The sequence below is a fragment of the Coenobita brevimanus genome, chromosome 18 (assembly GCF_032717465.1).
Source record: "Coenobita brevimanus isolate Jiangsu-jjx chromosome 18, ASM3271746v2, whole genome shotgun sequence".
NCBI lineage: Eukaryota > Metazoa > Arthropoda > Malacostraca > Decapoda > Coenobitidae > Coenobita > Coenobita brevimanus.
This window is the reverse complement of record NC_136971.1, coordinates 9,250,999-9,273,354: the sequence shown is the minus strand read 5'-3', so window position 1 is coordinate 9,273,354 and position 22,356 is coordinate 9,250,999. Positions and strand designations below refer to the sequence as shown.

General features: G+C 41.3%; 1 protein-coding gene across 2 annotated transcripts in view; it reads right to left on the bottom strand.

Moving 5' to 3' along the window:
• LOC145391397 (phosphatidylinositol-3,5-bisphosphate 3-phosphatase MTMR3) overlaps positions 1-22,356 on the bottom strand; it is a 137,794-nt gene that overhangs the window by 95,511 nt on the left and 19,927 nt on the right. For both annotated transcript variants that reach the window (XM_080266004.1, XM_080266005.1), the window contains exons 4-9: positions 18,113-18,323; positions 17,141-17,319; positions 13,089-13,356; positions 10,933-11,123; positions 2,759-2,954; positions 1,303-1,488 (exon numbers count right to left, since the gene is read on the bottom strand). In XM_080266004.1, the coding sequence (XP_080122130.1) occupies positions 1,303-1,488; positions 2,759-2,954; positions 10,933-11,123; positions 13,089-13,356; positions 17,141-17,319; positions 18,113-18,323 (1,231 nt within the window). The remainder of the gene's footprint in view (positions 1-1,302; positions 1,489-2,758; positions 2,955-10,932; positions 11,124-13,088; positions 13,357-17,140; positions 17,320-18,112; positions 18,324-22,356) is intronic.

The window sequence follows — 22,356 nt, the reverse complement described above, 5'->3', positions numbered from 1 at the left end:
GGTGGAGGGATATGGTGCATAAGCGTGCGAAGAAGAGATGTTTAGAGATTGGTGAGACTAGGGAACTGACAAGAGATCGAGCTAGCTGGATGAACGTTATGAGATGAAGCGGATGATCAGGGATTTGGCAGCCCTTTTTAAAGTGACAGCGTCCGGACTGACTCTATCGGATACATTTATGTATGAAGCTACAGAATGTGGTGAATATTTTTGGCATATCAGATACAGCCAGGACTCCAGGGGCTTGAATAATGAATGAATGGAAGCGTGGCCCATTGGATTGGGAAAACTTGGGCTGTCTGGACGTTGCTACTCCTCACCCTGTCCTAGGGTGGGAAAGGAGGTCCGGATATGATTTCTTTTTTTTCTTTCTTTCTTTCTTTTTTTTTTTCTGAGCTTATAGTGTAAACATCAGTGAAGATGATGCTGTACTATTTATAACAATATAACCACTTTCCAAGGGCAAATCTGGCCTCAAAATATTTTTTCATTCCACACAAGCAGAGGGCAGCATAAGCAGGGTTTTGGGCTTCTTCATGTCCCAGAAAATTACTGAAAACTTACAGTGCACAAGGGGGTTAATAAAGGCTCCAACATGCTTGCCTGTGTTGCCCTTGTCAGCTCTCCATGCAGCTCGATCTCTGGCAGCCTCCCTATTCAATCCCTTATCTCTGAGATTACACTCTGAGGTAACACTATGACCCTGTCCCAGGTTATTTTTGGTCTGACTCTCAAAACCCTTATACTGTATATCATATGAGGCATTCCGAGCCAGAAAGGTGACCATATATTCTGCTAATTTGCTTTGACATCTAATTACCAAACTGTAATACACTTTAAACATTTCATGTATACCACCACTTTAATCGTCTTGGCTAGCACTTTCAAGCTAAACAATAAAATGCATATAAGTATAATTTTACCATTATATAATTAGCCATGTCAAAATTTAACAACTAATGACTGAAAATAAGCAATATGCACGGTTGCCCCTCTAGCTCGGAGCGCCTCAAATACTACTACATAGATAGATATAGAGAGATTTATATAAAAATCTGAAAATCAATCATAAATATATCAGTTGGAAAGGCACAGTGTGCGCAAGTGCATGTGCACACATACACACGCATGCACACACACACACACACACACACACACACACACACACATCCTCTTTTCTAGGTTACCATACTGAAAAGGAAAACTCATCACCTCCACCAATTTTTCCCACCCACAGGCAGGGTGAGTTAAGGTCCAGAAAGCAAGGAATATCCATCAATACCTAAATTATAAAAAACTTACCAGAAACGCTTGGTTGAATTGGAAAGCTGTTGGGAACCAGTAGAGAAGGTGATGGACACAATCAAGCCATTGTAGGAACACTGGACACCGCTCATTGACATCTTCACAGCTCCGTCCAATCCCACACCGATCACTGAATTTATGCCCAAACTCAACCCACTCTCGCTCCACCAACACCTGGAATCCCTGAAAAATATTAAGCTGACAATAAAAATGAATTTTGAGTGCCATACATGATTTTACAATATACTGTAAGTGGAATCAGCCAGGCAGGTATGTTCCATGTTTTCAGTATCAGCAACACTATAACATGTTCATGAAAGGTGGTGCAATCAACTCCACACCTCATCACTTCAAGATCATGAATCAAAGGAGAAAGTGTGTCAACGGCACTTTAAACTGATGGAAGTACATTGTGTACAAAGGTGTCTGAAATTAAACTCCACATTGCTTTTGAAGATGGTTGGATAAGGTCACAATGAGATGATAATATGATGAAGCTGATATGATGAAGCCAACTTCCCACATACAGTCATCTTTCCTTTCTCATTTAGGCACTTCAGCAGCCCTACCAACTGAGGTACCAGTAGGTTAGGGATGCTCTAGAGACAAAGTGGGCCAATAAGAGCCAAAGTGGGTTGATAAAAATACACAATTACACACAAAACTTTACAATTACACTTGTCAGTGCTCAGAGTTAGGGTGACACATGAATGGTTCATTTTGGACAGTGCTTGGTGGAATGGCAAGGTAACTTTGGTGAGGCAAAATTTAAAATTTAACCAGCAGTAAAAAACCTCCCTAGAAGTACCACGAAAAATTAAAACAACAAAATATTCTATGTTTAAGTGCTTACTGTATTGCCTTACTGTTACTGAGCTACAGGAAATTTACTACTAAAGGACAAACTCTAAACACAGTTAATGTAACTGAGGTACTGTATAGCTTCAAATGAAAACTAGCCAATCAATCTAAAAATGACAAAGACCATATCATCATCATCATCATCATCATCATCTGGACCTCCTTTCCCACCCAAGGGCAAGGTGAGGACCATAACAGTACACAAATGAAAATTCAGGAGCAATCCTAACTGCAAAAACCTTAATACAGGGTATGATACAAGTGATGAATGGTACCAGTACACACATTATGTCTCGTAACATGCTATCTCATTCAATCATGTTCTGCTATAAATTTAAACCCACTAACATCTTTGCATGTACTATAAGATGACTTGTTCTCAATTAAATGAATTATGCCACTCCAATCTGAATATTTGGCTGTAGTTGCATGAAACTTGTACAACTGAAGAGCAGGAATGACTCTCCCTGATAACTAGTCAAATTAACCCTCCAACCTGACAAAATTTGGCCATCAATTATTTGAAAGCATTCAAGAATTTTTATTAGATTACAAAACAACACACTACAGCAACTAGTACCCTAAAACTCACATGCATGGTACGGTAATAAGGATCCAGGAGGAGCTGTGAGAGTGCTGTTATCTGTGGAGTGCGATCCCAGCCATCAGAGCAGTGCACCAAAACAGGTCGGGCTTCACGTTCCACAGCCTGTACTACTGTAGCCGCAGCCTTCAGCAATCCCGACAGGTGACTTAGCCATCGCGAGTTCTCCAGATTAGACAGCCAGCTAAACAAAACATATAAGTTGTAAAGTATGTCTGTCTATGTATCTATCTACCTATAAACTCTTCAATTTGAAGTGCTTATCATCATCATCATCAGGACCTCCTTTCCCACACTATGGCAGAGTGAGGAATAGCAATGCCAAGACAGCCAAAGTTTGCCCAATGCAATGGGCCACACTACTCATCATTCAAGCCCTCGAAATCCTGGCTCCATCTGATAGTCCAAAAAAAATTTCACCACGTTCTGTAGCTTAAATAGGGGTGCCAAATCCACGGGCATACGCTCCTCCACACCAAACATCCAGCCAGCTTGATCTCATCAGTCCCTCAGACTTACCAACTTCCATACCTCTCTTCCTCACACACTCACCCACCATATCCCTCCACCTTCTTCTTGGCATACTTTGTCTCCTCCCTCCTTCAAATTCACTCAGATATACCTTTTTCACCACCCAATTGTCATCTAATCTCTTCACATGACCATCCCATTTCAGTACACTCTCTTTGATTCTGGTGTCCACAGACTTCCCCACTGCACATCTTTCATGAATCACATTATTACATATCCTATCCACTCTCCGTACTCCACATACATACATTCCTCAGCAGTCCCATCTCCACTGCTCTTACTCTTGCCTTTTCATTTTCATGCCACACCATAGTCTTACATCTGTATGTTGAAGTTGGCACTAACACTTATGTAGGCTTTTTTTCTTTTCTTTTTTAATGCGAGGAATAAGGAACCAAAGGCTGCGGGCCCGCAATTATTGTTCCTTCCAAGAGAAAAACAAAATACAAGAGAGAGCCGAATTCAAAATCCGATCATTTCAAGATGCCTGGACACACTGCATTTGAAAGACTGGAGATCATAGGAAGCAGGAAATACAGAGAGAGGGAGACAAATCCAGAGTTGACCTGTTGCATAACTGATGGACTGCGAGTAATGGTTAAGTCTTGCATTAGAGAGTTGGACAGAAAAGGGATGAGAGTTTGCTGCTAGACGGGTGCTACGCGCACGTCGCAGAGGTGGAGGAATGCATGCAGACAGTTCAGAGGAGCAGTGAACATTGAAGTAGCGATAGAAAAGAGATAAAGATGCAACAGTGCAGCAAAGAGACAGAGTTTGAAGGGAGTCAGTAAGAGGAGGAGAGTTAATGAGACGAAAAGCCTGTGACTCCACCCTACTGAGAAGAGCTGTATGTGGGGAACCTCCCCACACATGAGAGTTGTATTTCACACATGGGCAGATAAAACCTTTGTATAGAGTCAATAATTGTGCAGGGGTAAAGAAGGAACGGAGTCAGCTTAGCACACCTAATCTCTTGGAAGCAGATTTTACAAGAGATGTAATATGATCTTTCCAAGATAAGTCCCAAGTAAATGAAACCCAAAGCATGTTCAAGGATGATGCAGGATTAAGCTTAATATTATTAAACGTTAATACGTATACTTGGGGAAGATTTTGTCGGGATGATAGGCGTAAAAACTGAGTCTTTGATGCATTAAAAACAACAAGATTATTTTTACCCCCTTCAGAGATACAAGTAAATAGATATTAGGTGTGCCACAGCCTCATCCCTTGTTTGCTGAAGTAACTGCTGAGATGGACGTTGCAGGAACTGAATGGAAAGGTGAAGGGTGGAGTCATCGGCATAAGAGTGGATAGAGTTAGATGTGCAGCTTAGAAGGTCACTGATGAATAAAAGAGAGTTGGTGATAGGACTGACCCCTGAGGAACACAACTATTGATAGATAGAGGAGAAGAATGATGGATGTCTACAACAGCAGCACAGAACGACCAGAAAGAAAGCTGCAGATGAAGGCACAGATAGAAGGATAGAAACTATAAGAGGGCAGTTTGGAAATTAAAGATTTATGCCAGACTTGAATGAAAGCCTTAGAGATGTCAAGTGCAATGGCAAGGCTATCACCAAGTCCCGAAAGGATGATTACCAGGAGTCTGAATGGTAGGTGAGAAGATCGCCAGTGAAGCGTCCCTGACAGGACCCATACTGACGATCAGAAAGAAGGTTGTAATAGGAAAGATGCTTTAAAATTTTTCTATTAAGAACTGACTCGAAAACTTTTGAGATACATGATGTTAAAGCAATTGGACGATAGTTAGAGGGTTGGGAATGGTCATCCTTCTTTGGGACTGGCTGAATGAGAGCAAACTTCCAGCAAGAAGGAAAGGTAAGAGTTTGCCTAGGCAGGGTGTAAGCACAGAAGCACAGTTCTTGAGAACAACAGGAAGGACTCCATCAGGCCCATATGCCTTATTAGTATTGAGGCCTGTGATGGCAGAAAACACATCAACTGAAGAAATTTTATTATCAGCCACGAGGAAGTCAGAGGAGGGAATTGATGGAGGAACAGCACCAGAATCGTCTAAGGTGGAATTGGAGGAGAAAGTCTGAGCGAAGAGATCTGCTTTATCAGTAGAAGAAATAGTTACAGTGCCATCAGAGTAGAAAAGAGGAGGGAAGGATGATGAGGTAAAGTTGTTAGACAGGTTTTTGGCAAGGTGCCAGAAGGAGCGGGAAGAATTCAAGTTGGAGAGTTGAGAGCATTTAGTATGGATGAAATTATTTTTTGCAGAGCGAAGAACAGACTTAGCACGATTCCAGGCAGAAACGTAAAAAAAAGATGTGATTCAGTGGTGGGTTGGCTCCGGTACCTTTTATAGGCCCTCTCCTTGTTGCGGACAGCATTAGACCAACCGTGATTAAACCAAGGCTTTCTTGCATTGGTCAAAGGAAATGAGAAAGGAATGTATGCTTCCATGCCCGAAAGAATAACCTCTGTAATGCGCATGGCACACTCAGATGGCTCCCAGCCATGGAAGCAATAAGCTAAGCCTCTTACAGCTGCAACACTCAAGCCTCTCTTTCTTATCAAGGCCTCAATAGCACCAGCTACTTTCCTTCCTTGTGTCACTCTACTTTCAAATTCTTTTGCACATTTTCCTCAGTTTTCTATCACTGTACCCAGGTATTTGAACTCTCTCACCAATTCCAGTCTCTCTCAATTCACTATAACATCACACTGAGTCATCTCCTCTCTCAATAACTATCACTTTACACTTCTCTACATTTACTCTCAAGGCACGATGCTCCAGACATCTACAAAACTCTGCACTAGTCTACCAAGCTCTTGTCTGGAATTTGCAAGTAGCATTGCATCATCAGCAGACAACAAATTTGAGATACTCCATCCATTATCATTCTTTACCAATGCCATCCCTCTCTCCATTATTCGTGTTTTTACTTCTATCATCACTCCATCCATAAATATATTGAACAACCACGGGGACATCATACAACCCTGTTGCACGCCCACACTGATCGTGAACAATGAACTTAGATGCTCATTTACCTTTACACATGCCTACTACCATCATAAAAACTCTTGACAGCACCTAACAACTTACCATCTACACCATACATGCGCAAAGCCTTCCACAATCCCTCTCTGTCTACTTTGTCGCATGCTTTTTCCAGATCCATGAATGCTATAAACACCTTATGGTCCTTCTCACAAGCCATCTCCACTATCTGTCTCACTGCAAATATTTTATCCACACATCCTCTGCCACTCCTGAAGCCACCATGTTCATCACTCATTAGGATTTCTGATATCTCTCTTACTTTCTCTATAATAATTCTGACATATACCTTCCCTAAAACAACAGACTTAAGTCACGAGAATTCTTGCACTCACTTTGCACACCTTATTTTTGTACAGGGGCACTGTTTCACTCATCCATGCCTTCTTACATACCTCCAACAAGCACTTCCTTCCGCTCCCTCCACTACACTTAATCATTTCTGCATACACCTCATCAATACCAGCTATCTATCTATCTATTGCCAGACGCCTCAGTCCCGTTTGGGGTGGCCACAAACAAATCGCCTCCAAGTCGCCCTGTCCCCCGCCATTTCACTCCCCTGCTCCCAACTCACACCCCCCTCTCTCATATACCTCTCCACCCCATCCCTCCATCTCATCCTCGGCCTCCCCCTCCCTCTTTCCCCCTCCACCTCACTCACATACACTCTCTTCGTCAGTCTTTCACCCTCCATCCTCTCCACATGGCCAAACCACCTCAGTATGTTCCTCATAACGCTTCCCATCACATCCACATCAACACCACAACGCTCCTTTATATCCTCATTCGTCAGCCTGTCTCTCCATGTGACTCCACAGGCTCCTCTTAAATAACTCATTTCCACTGCTCTCACTCTTGACTTGTGCCCTTCCAACAACGTCCAAGCTTCACTTCCGTACGTTAGAGTTGGTATCACAATACTGTCATGTAGTAACTTTTTCACTTCCATGCTCACTTCCCTGTTTCTTATCACTGCTTTCAAAGAACCAGCAACCTTTCTTCCCTGCTGTACCCTTTCAAGCACTTCACCCTCCAAACCTCCATCCTTACTCATCACACTACCCAAGTACTTAAACGTACTCACATTTTCCAATTCCTCACCATCCAACCTCGCTGTACATTCACTGACTTCACCTCTCTCAAAGACCAGCTGCTTTCGCATTTTTCAGCCATTTCACAGAATACTTCACCTCTGCAAGTGTCATGTTTTCTGGCACTGCATTCCTTCACTGTACACACCCAAAACCAATCATGTTAACAGCTGCTTTGCTCTCTCCATTCCCATTCATCAGACTTTCAAAATATTCTTTCCATGTGGTCCTTACTTCATCCCCATGAGTTAATAATCTTCCACTCATATCCTTCATACTTTCACATTTCTTTACACTGTCACTTCTACATTTTGGCAGTTCTTTCCAGAATAACTTCCTATTTTCAGAGTACTAGATCATCGTTCACCTTCATCTTTTTCCCCTTCACTAGTCTCTTTACGTGCTTCTTGCTCTCTATATATTCAGTTCTTATTTCAACTGAACCCCTGTCCAGTATCCACTCGAGCCACTTTTTCTTTTCCTCCACTGCTCTCTTAACCTCTTTATCCACAACCGAGAGACAGAGAGAGAGAGAAAAAAAAAGGTAATTTCTATGAATAAAACCAGTTCCCACTTAACATGACTGGAAGGTAAATGGCAGTCCTGTAAACCAGAAAATGCTGTATTAAAGTATAACAATTCACAAAAATTCACATAATAATACTGTACATAATGTATAAAAAAGTCATTACTCTTCTTGGTAGCTGCCCTTGGTTTAAGAGATTCTATTATTTTATGATTATTTGGTACAGCTTTGCAAACATTCTTTATTTTACCAAAAATGGCAACAGTGAAATACAGTGGGCTCACACAGTACGCGAGTGGATGGGCGGTCCTGGTCCTCACGCACTGTGAAATCGCACACAGTGAATGCTTAATCTTACGGGAAAAATTACATATGGGCAGTACCCTCTCATACCTTGACATTGTTTGACCCTTAGAGACATAATAAAGGGAAAATTTTTCAGACATAAACTACAGATATAGCTAAAATAACAAAAATATGGTCCGTCACCTTAACAACAGTAGACAACAGGCCTGAGGGACTTTAATAACAGGGGTTCCAAGGCGCGGCAACACACTTGGAGTGCCCCCGCCACCGCCATAGCCACACCAAGCTTGTTTAATGGTCGCCAGTTTTGCATTATTCCAGGCTTTGACAAAGAAATTTATGGACTGTTGAATGTTATACTTCTTCCAGAATGCAGTAACAATCATTATGGTGGGGGCTGCAGGTATGCCAGGTGAAGCAGGTGGGTCAGGTGGGACAGTGGAGGTGGAGGGGACGGAAGCAGGCGAGTCAGGGGAGGTGGTGAGGGGAGGATCCTCCCTCTTCTCCTTGCTACTGCTCATATTTTCAGCAATTTCCTTCATCTCTTCTTGTTTGTCTGTTTCATTCCTCATCTTGTTATGGACACATTGGCAGTACAATGTAACAACTTGGCATTCACGATATAACCGTCATTCAAGTGAATCCAAACATTATTATAGAAACTGGGTATCTATTCTAACTTACCATTATTGCCAAAAACATTACTGTCAAAGTTGTTATCGGCAAGATCTTACTGTAGACTCCTCTTGAGCACCTTCCCCACGAGCATCTAAGTACTATTGGCACGTCCTGCAGGGAGCGACAGGGCTTTTGTTTGGCGAGCCATAGCTCGCCAATGCGAGTATTTTTCCCCTTCAGTGAACAAATTTTGCATTCAAGTCGCCTTTTGGCGAAGAGAAAATACCTCCACTTCAAAACCCTATAAACTACAGAATAAGTTAATCTCACTTAAATGAACAAAAATGCACGTTGTGATCGATTAAGTCTTTCTTTGTTGCCACTGTGAATGTTTAAAACCTCATTATATGATTCTAATCATCACAATGTGTAGGTAAATAAATATACGTATTGCTGGAAATACATTTCAGCTCATAGTCAGATTGGCTACTAAAAATTTATTTGGCTCATAAATCTGAAACCTTAGGAGCCAAATGGCTCGCAACCGTCAGCAGTTAGCAAGAGCCCTGAGGGGGGTCGTGTAGTCTGCGAAAATAGCGGTTTTGGGCCACTCCTTTCTCTGCCTCACATATGGTGGGCTAAATTTGTGCATTCAAAGTTTCATGGTTATGATTTTTGGTCACTCGCGTACTATGCAATTCGCGTACTCTGAAATTGTGTACTGTGCGAGCCCACGGTATATCAACAGCCTCACCTTGACTATATGGTACATAAGCTTCTAAAATGCCTCTACTGATAATCAGAGCATAGGTTTACAGTAAACTAGTAAAGGTACGAGGCATCTCGGGCTAGAGGTGCAATTGTGCTAAATCATGGTTTTAAGTAATTTACATTTGAGGAAAATTTAGAGCATGAAGGTAGGCTTAACTAAATGAAACTGTATTTAATTTGAAGCTTATCCATTCTTCTGTTTTGCGGTCATGTAAAATCAATACCACCTGCATTGCTGTGGTAAATGGTTTTATAAGCTCAGTCTGCATAAGGCAAAGTAATTGTTAAAATAATGACTTTTGAACATTTTTGTGGGTGTAAAAATAATGTAGATGATGGATGGATGGATTGTAAAAATAATGTAGTGCTGCCAACTTCTTCCTTCGCCTTTATCATTTTTTCTGTTTGCCCTCTCTCTTCCTATTACTCCGCTCTCTCCTGTCATGTTTTATAACTCTTCTTTCCTTTTCAGGTGACTTACATTAAGTGACTAGCCAAATGGTTTCCTGTAGGCCAGAAAATCATTTACAATGCTGGGTAGTAACCATATAACCAATCCACAGGCATTCCCTACATGTCTGGGGGAGGCGGTGGCTCAATCGGTAGAGAGGTGGCCTGCAGTCCTTACGGAGCCAGGTTCGAATCCCGGCTGGGGCAGGGAACAGTTTAAGGATTTGAATTTCATTAAATCAGGCTTTACTGATCTACCAGAAGACCCGCCGACATGTCGTAAAAATACCCCCGCTAATACCAATACGCCAGTCCTGTATGAGACAGCCCTAGCATGTATTCAATATGGACGGTGGGTGTTAACGCCGAAGTGGTGACATGTAGAGGTGTATGGTATGTAGGAGGACTGCTGGGCCTTGATAGCAGGCTGTGAAGCCTATGCCCAGAGTCGGACAAAAAAAAAAAAAAAAAAAAAAAAAAAAAAAAGTCAGCAAGTGGGTTGGCAAAGGGTATGTGCCCCTCCCAGTAAAACTAACTCAAAAGCAAACGATCAACCCTTACGGGATTATGGCGTCTGGCTACTGATACAGATAGAATAATGAAATAGTTATGAATAATGGTCTAAAACACAACCCACTTGGAGTAACACAAGAAGAAGCCTTCACAACACCAGACTGAAGGTCACTTCCCCCTTGACATCACTAGAGCAATACAGAATGCCTGAATTAATGGGGTGCCAGTAACTGAAATCTCGTTTTGTTTATCATGCAGTGGTCATCTCACTGGCCCTGAATGCCTCACATTTGAGTACCAAGTGAAAGCAATCTTACTTGAGCATATCTGGTGCAGATGAAGCCATGTGACGCAGTGCATGATGAGACTTCCGGATGGCATGTATATTAGCGAGATTCATGAACTGGATCTCACACTGGGGATAGTACTCTGGACATTCACAGCCTCCACCCCTGGCTCTGTTGGCCACTGCCGTAGTATACGACCGTGCATCAACAATCAGCACCTTCTGTAAATGATAAAGCAACAATGGCCAAAATAAATAGCTAATCCAATATTACCATCTTCAAGGTGTATGGGTTAGGACCTGACTACCATACTCTGGCACATTCAGGTATTAATGACCAACCTACTCCTCTTGAAAAATGGGTCATAAAATTACAAAGAATGTCACATATATATATATTTTTTTAATCTGAAGGAATACAGTGTGGGTTTAGAATGTCTACATATATATATATTTTTTTAATCTGAAGGAATACAGTGTGGGTTTATCATTTTAATCTCACTTCCCATTTCTGGCCTCTAGTGAAAAAAAGAATATCCGAGATATAAACTACGATAGCAGCACACTGAAAAAATATATATAAGTCTATCAATCTAAAGGGGTCAAAGGAATTTCTCTATCAAGGAATAGGGTAAAGTTACCAAGTAGTACTAAAAAAACCCTCACTGTTTTGTCATTCATTACAAAAAGACAATTAGTTATTACCAAAAGAATCTTAGACTATTAGTTATGGGACAGATACGCAGAGATTGATTCACTCTACAAAATATAATGAGGTGACTAAAAAGGGCATGAACATTTTTATTTGAAAGGAGGTCAATGTCAGCATGTACAGACTTTACTCCTTGACCAGCAAAGAAGCATTCACAGATTTGCGTGGGGGCGCTCACAATTCACTCACTCGATGTAATGCTGCTCTCGGGTGGCTGCCCTTTCCTCTCTTCCTTCCTTCTTTCCTTCCTTCCTCTTACGTCCTCCTTTCCTTCTTCTTTCCTCATCTTTCTGTCTACAGGTGACTCTACACTGAGTAACAAGACAAACAGTTTCCTGTACACCAGGAAATCATTTACTACACTGGGTGGTAACCATATAACTAAACCATGGCACCTGGTGTTTTAGTGAGTAATTAAGGTGCTACAACTGGACTGAGCCTCTCTTGGTTTACATCCAAAGGGTGGTTGGGGTTTACTACACAAGTAATGCCACTCAGGGATGAGTGAGGCTGGTTACTCGGATCTTCAATGTCAGGACCAACTTTCCTAGCCCTGGGCTCCTACACTCTTCATGGAGCAACACAGGATTAGATGATGTATGTAAGTATGTATGTACAGATTTTACCACTGGACCAGTAATGACAATCAAGTAAAGTTCTATGTTATACACTCACCCACCATTTCTAACCACTAAAAATGAGATTAGTTACTAAATAGCCAGGCACTTGCCACCTGGCAACGTTGTGTGCGAGGGTCGAGGAAAGGAGGACGTACAGGGACCACCAGCTTCCTAAACCTTCTTCCTTCCACAGCCCAGCCACTTTCACACACAGTTACCAAACAGACAAGTGTCTGGTTACCACTTTGCTAGCATCTGTCTCACATTTAGAGGCTCAATCTGGTGGAGGTGTATACAATCACGAACCATTCCTGAGTGGACAGGGGCAATCAATTCTAGACTGCTTTGAGAGATCACACGCTCTGCTCCCAGTATATTATGGACTCAAGTCTCACTACTGTTTTCTATTGAACAGTGTGTGGCGAAAAACAATTCAATAGCACTGAAACACAACGCACGATTGGCTGATTTTAAGGAGATGCTTATAATCCCTGGAAAATACTTAATAAATCCCTGGCCTCACTCTACATTAAATTGAACTAAAATATTCATATCTGACATGACATTAAATAAAATGTAAACAAACAATATTTTAAATATCTAGATTTTTCACACCAGACACTGAAAGCAGTTAAACTGCAGTAATTTACTACTACTACTACTACTACATGACAGTAAATAAAATCTAAACCAATAATATTCCAAGCATCTAGAGATTTCGCACCAGACACTGAAAGCAGTTAAATTGCAGTAATCTACTACTATTATTATTACTACTACTACTACTACTACTACTACTGAAGGACATTTAATTCACGAGTGAATAAGTATGATGGATGAATTCAAGTACTGTACCTTTATGTCTGCCTGAGCCTTAGCCTCTGGTAAATGACAGATAGAGGGTATATCAGATACTGGTGTGATGGCATTATCTGACGTTGTATCGGGTGCGAGGTGCTGAGAGGAGGCAGGTGTGGTTGCGGCAGCTGGGGCAGAGGAAGGTGAGTCATATGCACATGCCTCAGCAATGGCCTTGACCAGATCCTCATCCTCACTCGACCTCCAACCAAGCCAACCGACTTCTGGCTGGCTACATCGTGCTATAACTGCACCATTACTGTGCCTGAAACAAGAATGCTGGCTCAGACTTACAGATACACACAAATACAAGTTAAACCATCATCATCTTTCTTATTTAGGTATTCATACAAAAATGAGGAAGGGAGGTGAAAAGCACTGCTTTGTGATTTCTTAGAGGAATTACACATTAATGAGAGCCCTAAACACTTGAATCAGTGGCTATCCATAAGGCAGTCATGAAGACAACATGAGATTATCTCATTAGCATTATTCATACAGTATAAGCAAAAATTATATTTTTATGTTTTGCGTTTAATGTATCCTACTCTGGACACAGTAGTATACTTACATGACACTAACCTTTATATCACCACATTAGCATTAATGCTCACCATACATGCTGAATATATACTACTGTTATCTCATTAGCAGGGGTATTTTTACTGCATGTCAGCAGGTCTTTTGGAAGATCAGTAGCCTGTTTCATCAATAAGCAAATCATCAGACTATTCTCTCACCACAACCTGGGATCAAACATGTTTCCTATCAGACGGCAGATCACTTCTCCTACCAACAGACATTAATAGATAAATGAATTAAGACAACAGGTTTCTAAAATATCGCACACTTCAATCAACCAATCAGTTACTATTAATGACTGATATTTCTTGGCATGTACTTATCAAGTAACAAAACGAAGTTAAATACTAAACAAAATATCAGCTCACTAAACCGAGACGTTTAACACTGGTTAAAAATCACACAGCCACAGCCAAAGAGTTCACACTAGGGTTGCCGTATCTGGGGGGGGGGGGGAAGGACGTTCCCGAAGACATCCTGCCCCCAGCCGACACCTACTTTGGCGCTATGTCACCTTGATGCAGTCATGATAATTAATTTTGCATGTTTGCATAACATTAATATATACCAGTATATACACCATGACCACAGAAAATGTCTACAGTAGAGACTGGTCACCACCATAGCTGTCAACACACATATACCTGTATTATAGTAACAATGGACAGATTATGGCTTAAAACTGCTAAAATGCCTTAAATGCAGGGCAAGAAAAACAAATGCTACAGTTAAACAAAAAAAAATCCATAGGAAAAAAATGGTATACTGTATATTTTGTATATGGCTGTAGTAACAACATGAAAAAAATTATAATAATGTGCGTGGCTGATGAACAGGGAAAAGCAGTACATAGCACTACATGCTAACCCTAAAACTGCTAAGCTGACAACATCATACAGGTGTACACATGACTTATCAGTTGATGAAAACTGAATGAGATCTGTATGGTTTCCACCTCCCCTCTTGTCATTACAGTTCATGTTTTGTTTTGTTTTTCCCCTGTGGAGAATATGATGGACGCTGAAATTCAAGACTTCTGAATAATTTTAAAAATTCCTTCCAGATTTCGAGACCTAAATGGAGGATGTGTCTGGGAAAATACCGTACAGACATATAATGACCCTATTAATACTGCAACCTTAACTTCTCCATAAAATACTGTATAGTTTGCATTTTTTTGTGGTAGGTGGGGGTACACACATGCACTCACTCACTGTAGTCCTGTTTTCAGGTGACTGTCCTTTCCTCTCTTCCTTCCTTCCTCTTTCCTTCTTCATCTTTCTGTTTACGAGTGACCCTACACTAAGTGACAAGCCAAATGGATTCCTGTACACCAGGAAACCATTTACTACACTGTGTAGTAACCATATAACCAAATTATGGCACCTGGTGGTGTACTGGGTAATTAAGGAACTCCAAACAGACTGAGGCAGTGCAGGTTTATATCCAAGGAATGGTTGGGGTTTATTGCTCGTGTAATGCCAATCAGGGATGAGTGAGGCTGGTCGCTCTCATCTTAAATGTCAGGATCAACTTCCTTTGTCCCGGGTTCCTACGCTCCTCATAGGGCAACACAGGATTAGATGATGAATGAATGATGAATGATTTTCATGCCACTACATTAACATTTTCATTATCCCCATGTTTTTTGTCAAATAATTATCAAAATAATCGCCAACATCCAGCACTCCATCACTTCCTCCCTCTGACTTCCTCATGGCTGACATTAAAATTTCTTCAGCTGATGTATTTTCTGCCATCACAGGCCTCAATACTAATAAGGCATACGGGCCTGATGGAGTCCCTCCTGTTGTTCTCAAGAACTGTGCTTCTGTGCTTACACCCTGCCTAGGGAAGCTCTTTCACCTTTGTCTATCAACTTGTACCTTTCCTTCTTGCTGGAAGTTTGCTCTCATTCAGCCAGTCCCAAAGAAGGGTGACCATTCCCAACCCTCTAGCTATCGTCCAATTGCTTTAACATCCTGTATCTCAAAAGTTTTCGAGTCAATTCTTAAGAGAAAAATTTTAAAGCATCTTTCCTGTCACAACCTTCTTTCTGATCGTCAGTATGGGTTCCATCAGGGACGCTCCACTAGCGATCTTCTCACCTACCTTTCAGACTCCTGGTCATCCTCCTCTCGGGATTTTGGCGAAAGCTTTGCCATTGCACTTGACATCTCTAAGGCTTTCAATCGAGTCTGGCATAAATCTTTAAAATTTCCAAACTGCCCTCTTACGGTTTCTATCCTTCTATCTGTGCCTTCATCTGTAGCTTCCTTTCTGGTCATTCTATAGCCGCTGCTGTAGACGGCCATCGTTCTTCTCCTCGATCTATCAACAGTGGTGTTCCTCAGGGCTCAGTCCTATCACCAACTGTCTTCCTTTTATACATCAATGACCTTCTAAGCTGTACAGTACATCTAACCCTATCCACTCTTATGCAGATGACTCCACCCTTCACCTTTCCATTCAGTTCCCGCAACGTCCACCTCAGCAGTTACTTCAATGAACAAGGGATGAGGCTATGGCATACCTAATGTCTGACTTGGCTCGTATCTCTGACTGGGGTAAAAATAATTTGGTTGTTTTTAATGCATCAAAGACTCAGTTTTTACAACTATCAACCCGACAAAATCTTCAACAAGTATACCCACTAATGTTTAATAATATTAAGCTTAATCCTGCATCATCCTTGAACATGGTTTCATTTACTCGGGACTTATCTTGGAAAGATCATATTACATCTCTTGTAAAATCTGCTTCCAAGAGATTAGGTGTGCTAAACCGACTCCGTTCCTTCTTTACCCCTGCACAACTGCTGACTCTACACAAGGGGTTTTATCCACCCTGGTGTGGAGTACAACTCTCATGTGTGGGGAGGTTCCCCACATGAAGCTCTTCTCAATAGGGTGGAGTCAAAGGCTTTTAATCTCATTAACTCTCCTCCTCTTACTGACTCCCTTCAACCTCTGTCTCTTTTCTATCGCTATTTCAATGGTCACTGCTCCTCTGAACTGTCTGCATGCATTCCTCCACCTCTATGACGGGCGCGCAGCACCTGTCTAGCAGCAAATTCTCATCCCTTTTCTGTCCAACTCTCTACTGCAAGAGTTAACCGTTACTCCCAGTCCTTCATTTATGCAAAAGGTCAACTCTGGAACTGTCTCCCTCTGTCTGTATTTCCTGCTTCCTATGATCTCCAGTCTTTCAAATGCAGTGTGTCCAGGCATCTCGAAATGATCGGATCTTGACTTTGGCTCTCTCTTGTATTTTGTTTTTCTCTTGGAAGGAACAACAATTGCTGGCCTGTGGCCTTTGGTTCCTTCTTCCTCACATAAAATGAAAAAAAAAAATCTTACAATACTTTAATACATTAATTCCATTACTTTACCAATTCATCGGCCCATTTACTGAAGAAATACAATAAGGTGATATGATGATAACAGTAACTATGAATGTAAACCAACCTCCACACGACAGCTGGTATCCTTCGTGATGACCTGAAGCGTGCCACTGACTCCAGCACATTGTCAGTAATGCTGGCAGGAACCACTAGCTTGCGAGGGTATGTGGCACACAGCTGGTAATCTCGGTTGGCCACAGATATACGCCATGCACCACACAAGTCAAATGACAGGCGCCGCACCTGTATCAAGCAGAACAATACACTGTTAGTTAATTACTCAACTCCGGGATACTGAGGAGGAGGTATTCCACTAACTGCTCAGTAATCAAATTCTTATATAGTAATAAGAACAAGCGTGCAAGAAGACCAAGGTGAACAAAAATTAATACTTGCTGCTAAGAACATAATATGGTAATGTGGAAAACAAAACACAAAGAATGAAGAGCAATCTTAAAATTTCCTCATACTTCAGTCAGCTTTCTACATGCATGCCCTGGCAAAATCTATTTCATTTTCTGATAGTATAATCTGGTATCATATGCTGAGATTATCTGACATCTCAGTTGAAGAGGAGAATTGCATACTATTCAACACATTATTAAACACCTCTCACTACTGCTTCTTATAGCTCCCACTACTGTTCTTATGGCACGTGGGTTTCAAACTGCTGCCTGATATATGAGCAGCAATGCAGGGAAACTGTCTCTTCAGCAGGAATATACAGACTTTTTATAAATATCACATACACCCCAAAGCCTGGGGTAACTGCAGTAGCTTTATCTGCTTCGGTTGTGCAAAATAAATCTAATTGATACTGATTTTATAGCATACACCATGAAGGCTGATTGTTACTCTTCATTTTGGACCAATAAAGGGTTTGAAAACAATGTCTTGGCATAACGCACCTTCAATTTTATTAAACGATGGTGTCACTATTCCCTCACGGTACGGTGTGTGTGTGTGTGTGTGTGTGTGTGTGTGTGTGTGCATATATATATATATATATATATATATATATATAAAAGAAGCCTACCTCATCATCAAACATCTTATCAGCTTTGACTGCATATGACTGCTGTCCCTCTGGCTCCTGTATAAGTGCATTGTGAAGATCCCGGTTCTCCTCCATGCTCCAGATGTAGAAGGCAAAGGCAAAAACATTTTCCAAGCGCTGAGGCAAGGTCAGCACCTTCGCCAGGCGTCGCTGCCATTCTGCACACTGCTCAGTCGTACTAAAGGTACACCTGCAAAAAACAAACATGAATATTATGATTAAGCTTGCCTATTCCGATCCTCAGTAAATTTGAAGGTAAGAACCAATGCAGCACCAATGACCAAACATTCACACACACACACACACACACACACACACATATTGTGCATGCAAAAGCACATGCAAACAAACACATGTGCACATAAATACACATGCACACAATTATACATCATCATCATCATCCGGACCTCCTTTCCCACCTTAGGGCAGGGTGAGGAATAATAATGTCCAGACAGCCCAAATTTGCCCAGTCCAATGGGCCACACTTCCATTCACTCACCAATCAAGCCCCCGGGACCCTGGCTCTATCAGATATGCCAAAAACATTCACCACATTCTGCAGCTTCACATAATCATATCCGATTGAGTCAATCCAGACGCTGCCATGTTAAAAAGGGGTGTCAAAATCCCTGATCATTCACTTCTCCTCACAAAATTCATCCAGCCAGCTTGATGTCCTGTCAGTTCCCTAGCCTCATCGACTGCCAAACCTCTCTTCCTCACACATTCATCTACCATATCTCTCCACCAACTCCATGGCCTACCTCAACTCCTCCCTCCTTCAAATTCGCTCAGATATACCTTTTTCACCACTCTATTGTTATCCATTCTTTCCACATGATCATACCATCTCAGTACACTCTCTTCAATTCTCGTATTCACCGACTTCCTCACTCCGCATCTTTCACGAATCACATTATTTCGTATCCTATCCACCCTCAGTACTCCACATACATTACTCAGCAGTCCCATCTCCACTGCTCTTATGCTAGACTTTTCATTTTCAGGCCACATCATAGTCTCATTAGCACTCCTTCATGTAAGCCTCGTGCAGCTGCAACACTCAAGCCTCTGTTTCTTATCAAGGCCTTCATTGCACCAGCTACTTTTCTTCCTTGCGTCACTCTACTTTCAACTTCTTTTGCACATTTTCCTCTCTTTTCGATCACTGTATCCAGTATTTGAACTCTCACCAATTCCAGTCTCTCTTCATTCACTGTTACATCACACTGGGAGTCACCTTCTCTCTCAATAACCATCATTTTAGTCTTTTCTACATTTACTCTCAAGGCATGATGCTTACAGACATCAACAAAACTCTGCACTAGCCTACCAAGTTCCTGTCCAGTACTTGCAAGCAGTACTGCATCATCAGCATACAACAAATTTGAGATATTCCATGCATCACCATTCATTACCAACGCCATACCTCTCTCCATTACTCGTGTTTTTACGTCTCTCATCATCCTATCCATATATATATTGAACAATCATGGGGACATCACACAACCTTGTCGCCCAGCCACACCGATCCTGAACCATTCACTTAGATGCCCATTAACCCCTTCTTTACCGAATTTCCGAAATGTGTACCCCCATACTCAAAATGAAATGTCGGCAGCAGAACCGAATACGATCGTGAGTACCCTAGTACTCACGATCATTATACAGTAGGAGCCTATTGGGCTTCCTCTTCCTCGGTCTGGATGCTTTGTGACCCCATGTTTGATGACATATGGCAATTTTTGTCACTGGTGCCGCACTCCCCTGCCATATGCCCCTGCCATGGGGCACAGTTTTATGAAAATGACTCAGATATGTTGTGTTGGTCATCGTACCCTATATATTTTGAATCTGATATATATAATGCTCTGTAACACGTGATATAATATAGCCAGATAATGCTTCTTGGTAAGGGGATTGTCGCTAGCTTAGCAACAGTGGTGGTACCGTGGGAAAGTGTGTGAGAGCACGCCGTAGTGTTTTTCAAGCAGCCACACGTGTCAGTGCTTTTGGATTTACTTCTGTGCCATGGCGTCCTACGGCAATGAATCTGACTTGGATAGTGACTTAGAAGTGTCTGACGATAACGAAACACAATCTGACATAACTGTGAGCGACTCTGACGAGGAGTACATGCCTGAGAATGGCGGTGAAGTGAGCGACAATAGTGGAGAAAGTGATACTGATTCTGGTATCAGTTTGGCCTTGAAGCACATCACCCAACTCTCATCTACTTTTGACCTGCCTGCCTCCTACCTCATTCTTCATGGATCTTCTTCATACTTATGAGGTAAATAATACAATCATTATTCTCCTCTTTATTCATTGATTTATATCTCTACCTACTATATTTATCTGTATATTGTATGTTTACTAAATCAGTTAGTCAGACATGTAATACTGTCATGTACATTATTTTAACGTATCATAAACACATCTTGTGGTCAATATCTACTTACCAATAAAAAATAAATAATATAAAGCAAATAGAAACGATGTAATCATAAAATAAATACTACCCCGCGAAAGAGCCATGCCTGGGGGAAATTAGGTTTGGCATGGGGGTAGCTGAGCGGGGGAGGGGGGGGATGCGGTAACGAAAGGGTTAACCCTTACACATGCTTCACTACCATCATAAAAACTCTCGACAGCACCTAGCAGCTTACCCTCTACACCGTACATGCGCAAAACTTTCCACAATCCTTCTCTGTCCACTTTTGTCATACATGCACACAAATACATGCATAAACACACACACACATATGCACACACACACACACACACACACACACACACACACACACACACATACGCACACATACGCACACAACCACACATACGCACACAACCACACATATGCACACAAACACATGTACTTGTAAACAAGCACAGGCATACAAACAAACATTTACAAACATACACATTTACAGGCACACACAAAAACACACATTACGGTGTACAGATTATGCATTCATGCCAATCACTCCCCAGTCACATCATAAACATATACAGTACATGTACATAAATCCCACACTCATTGAACAGTGCTCCATTGGCTTACTGCAAACGTGTACATGCTTGACACCTTCCTCTACAACAACATATCAGAATCTCAATTTGGATTTTTTATTCTGGGTATTTGTGGCTGAAATTTCTGCTAATGACTGAATGTTTCTGTGGCTAGAAGCCAAGCTTGAGACCACACAATGCTATAACCTTCAATGTTATATTTTTTCATCCGGGGCAGTCATCCACCAACTACTGGTACTATTTCATACATCCAGCATACGGATTGATACAAAACTGTCATAAAGAGCCAACAAACCCTATCAGGTTTCAGTCCTGGTCAGCCGCTCTCGCTTTGACCCACATCTTTGCACTGCAATATTTTTCTTTGATCAGTCTGTGTAAATGCATTTTTCATGATAGAATGCTGGTTTTGGTGTCATTTTAAAGCTGAATAGTTGTACTTTATTGCAGTATGTTCAAAAACGGGAAAAAAGGGAAAAGTCAAAATGACAAGTTGAAGTTAGGCAAAAACCTAAAACTTTGTACCTTGCTGTAGAAAAATACAGGCTGTATTTGCCAAGAATAAAGTAATTAAAATATAGAACTCTGGTCTGAACCATGTAAAGTTACAATGAAGTACCTTTACAATGATACTGTAGTTTATGGCTATTTACGCATTTTATTGTGCGGTAAAAGGAAGAAAAAAGATGCACAAGTTTGTATGATTGTCGGCTGCATCTTCGCTTAGCGATCTTTTTCTTTGATCAGTCTGTGTAAATATATTTTTCATGTTAGTATGCTGGTGTTGGTGTCACTCTAAAGCTGAACAGTTATACTTTATTGTAGTATGTACAAAAAAGGAAAACAAAGAAAATAAAAAGCCAGTGACAAGTTGAAGTTAGGCAAAAACTAAAAATTTTATATCTTGCCAAACAAAAATATTCACCAAGAATAGAGTAATAATGAGACAAAGCCATTAGTCGTACCAGCTACGCAATACCCGCCATGCATAGAGCAAGCATTCTGCGATGCTCGTCTCTTTGTTTTGACACTTAAAGATGATCTATGGTGAATAACTTAAGAAAGTATCCTAAAAAGGCGCATAAAGACATTATCAGAATCTCTGAGGTTGGATTTGAAATGACACGAAAACTTGTCATCGCAATCTCAAAGGGTTAATAAAGTCACTCACTGTCTGAACCAGAACACTC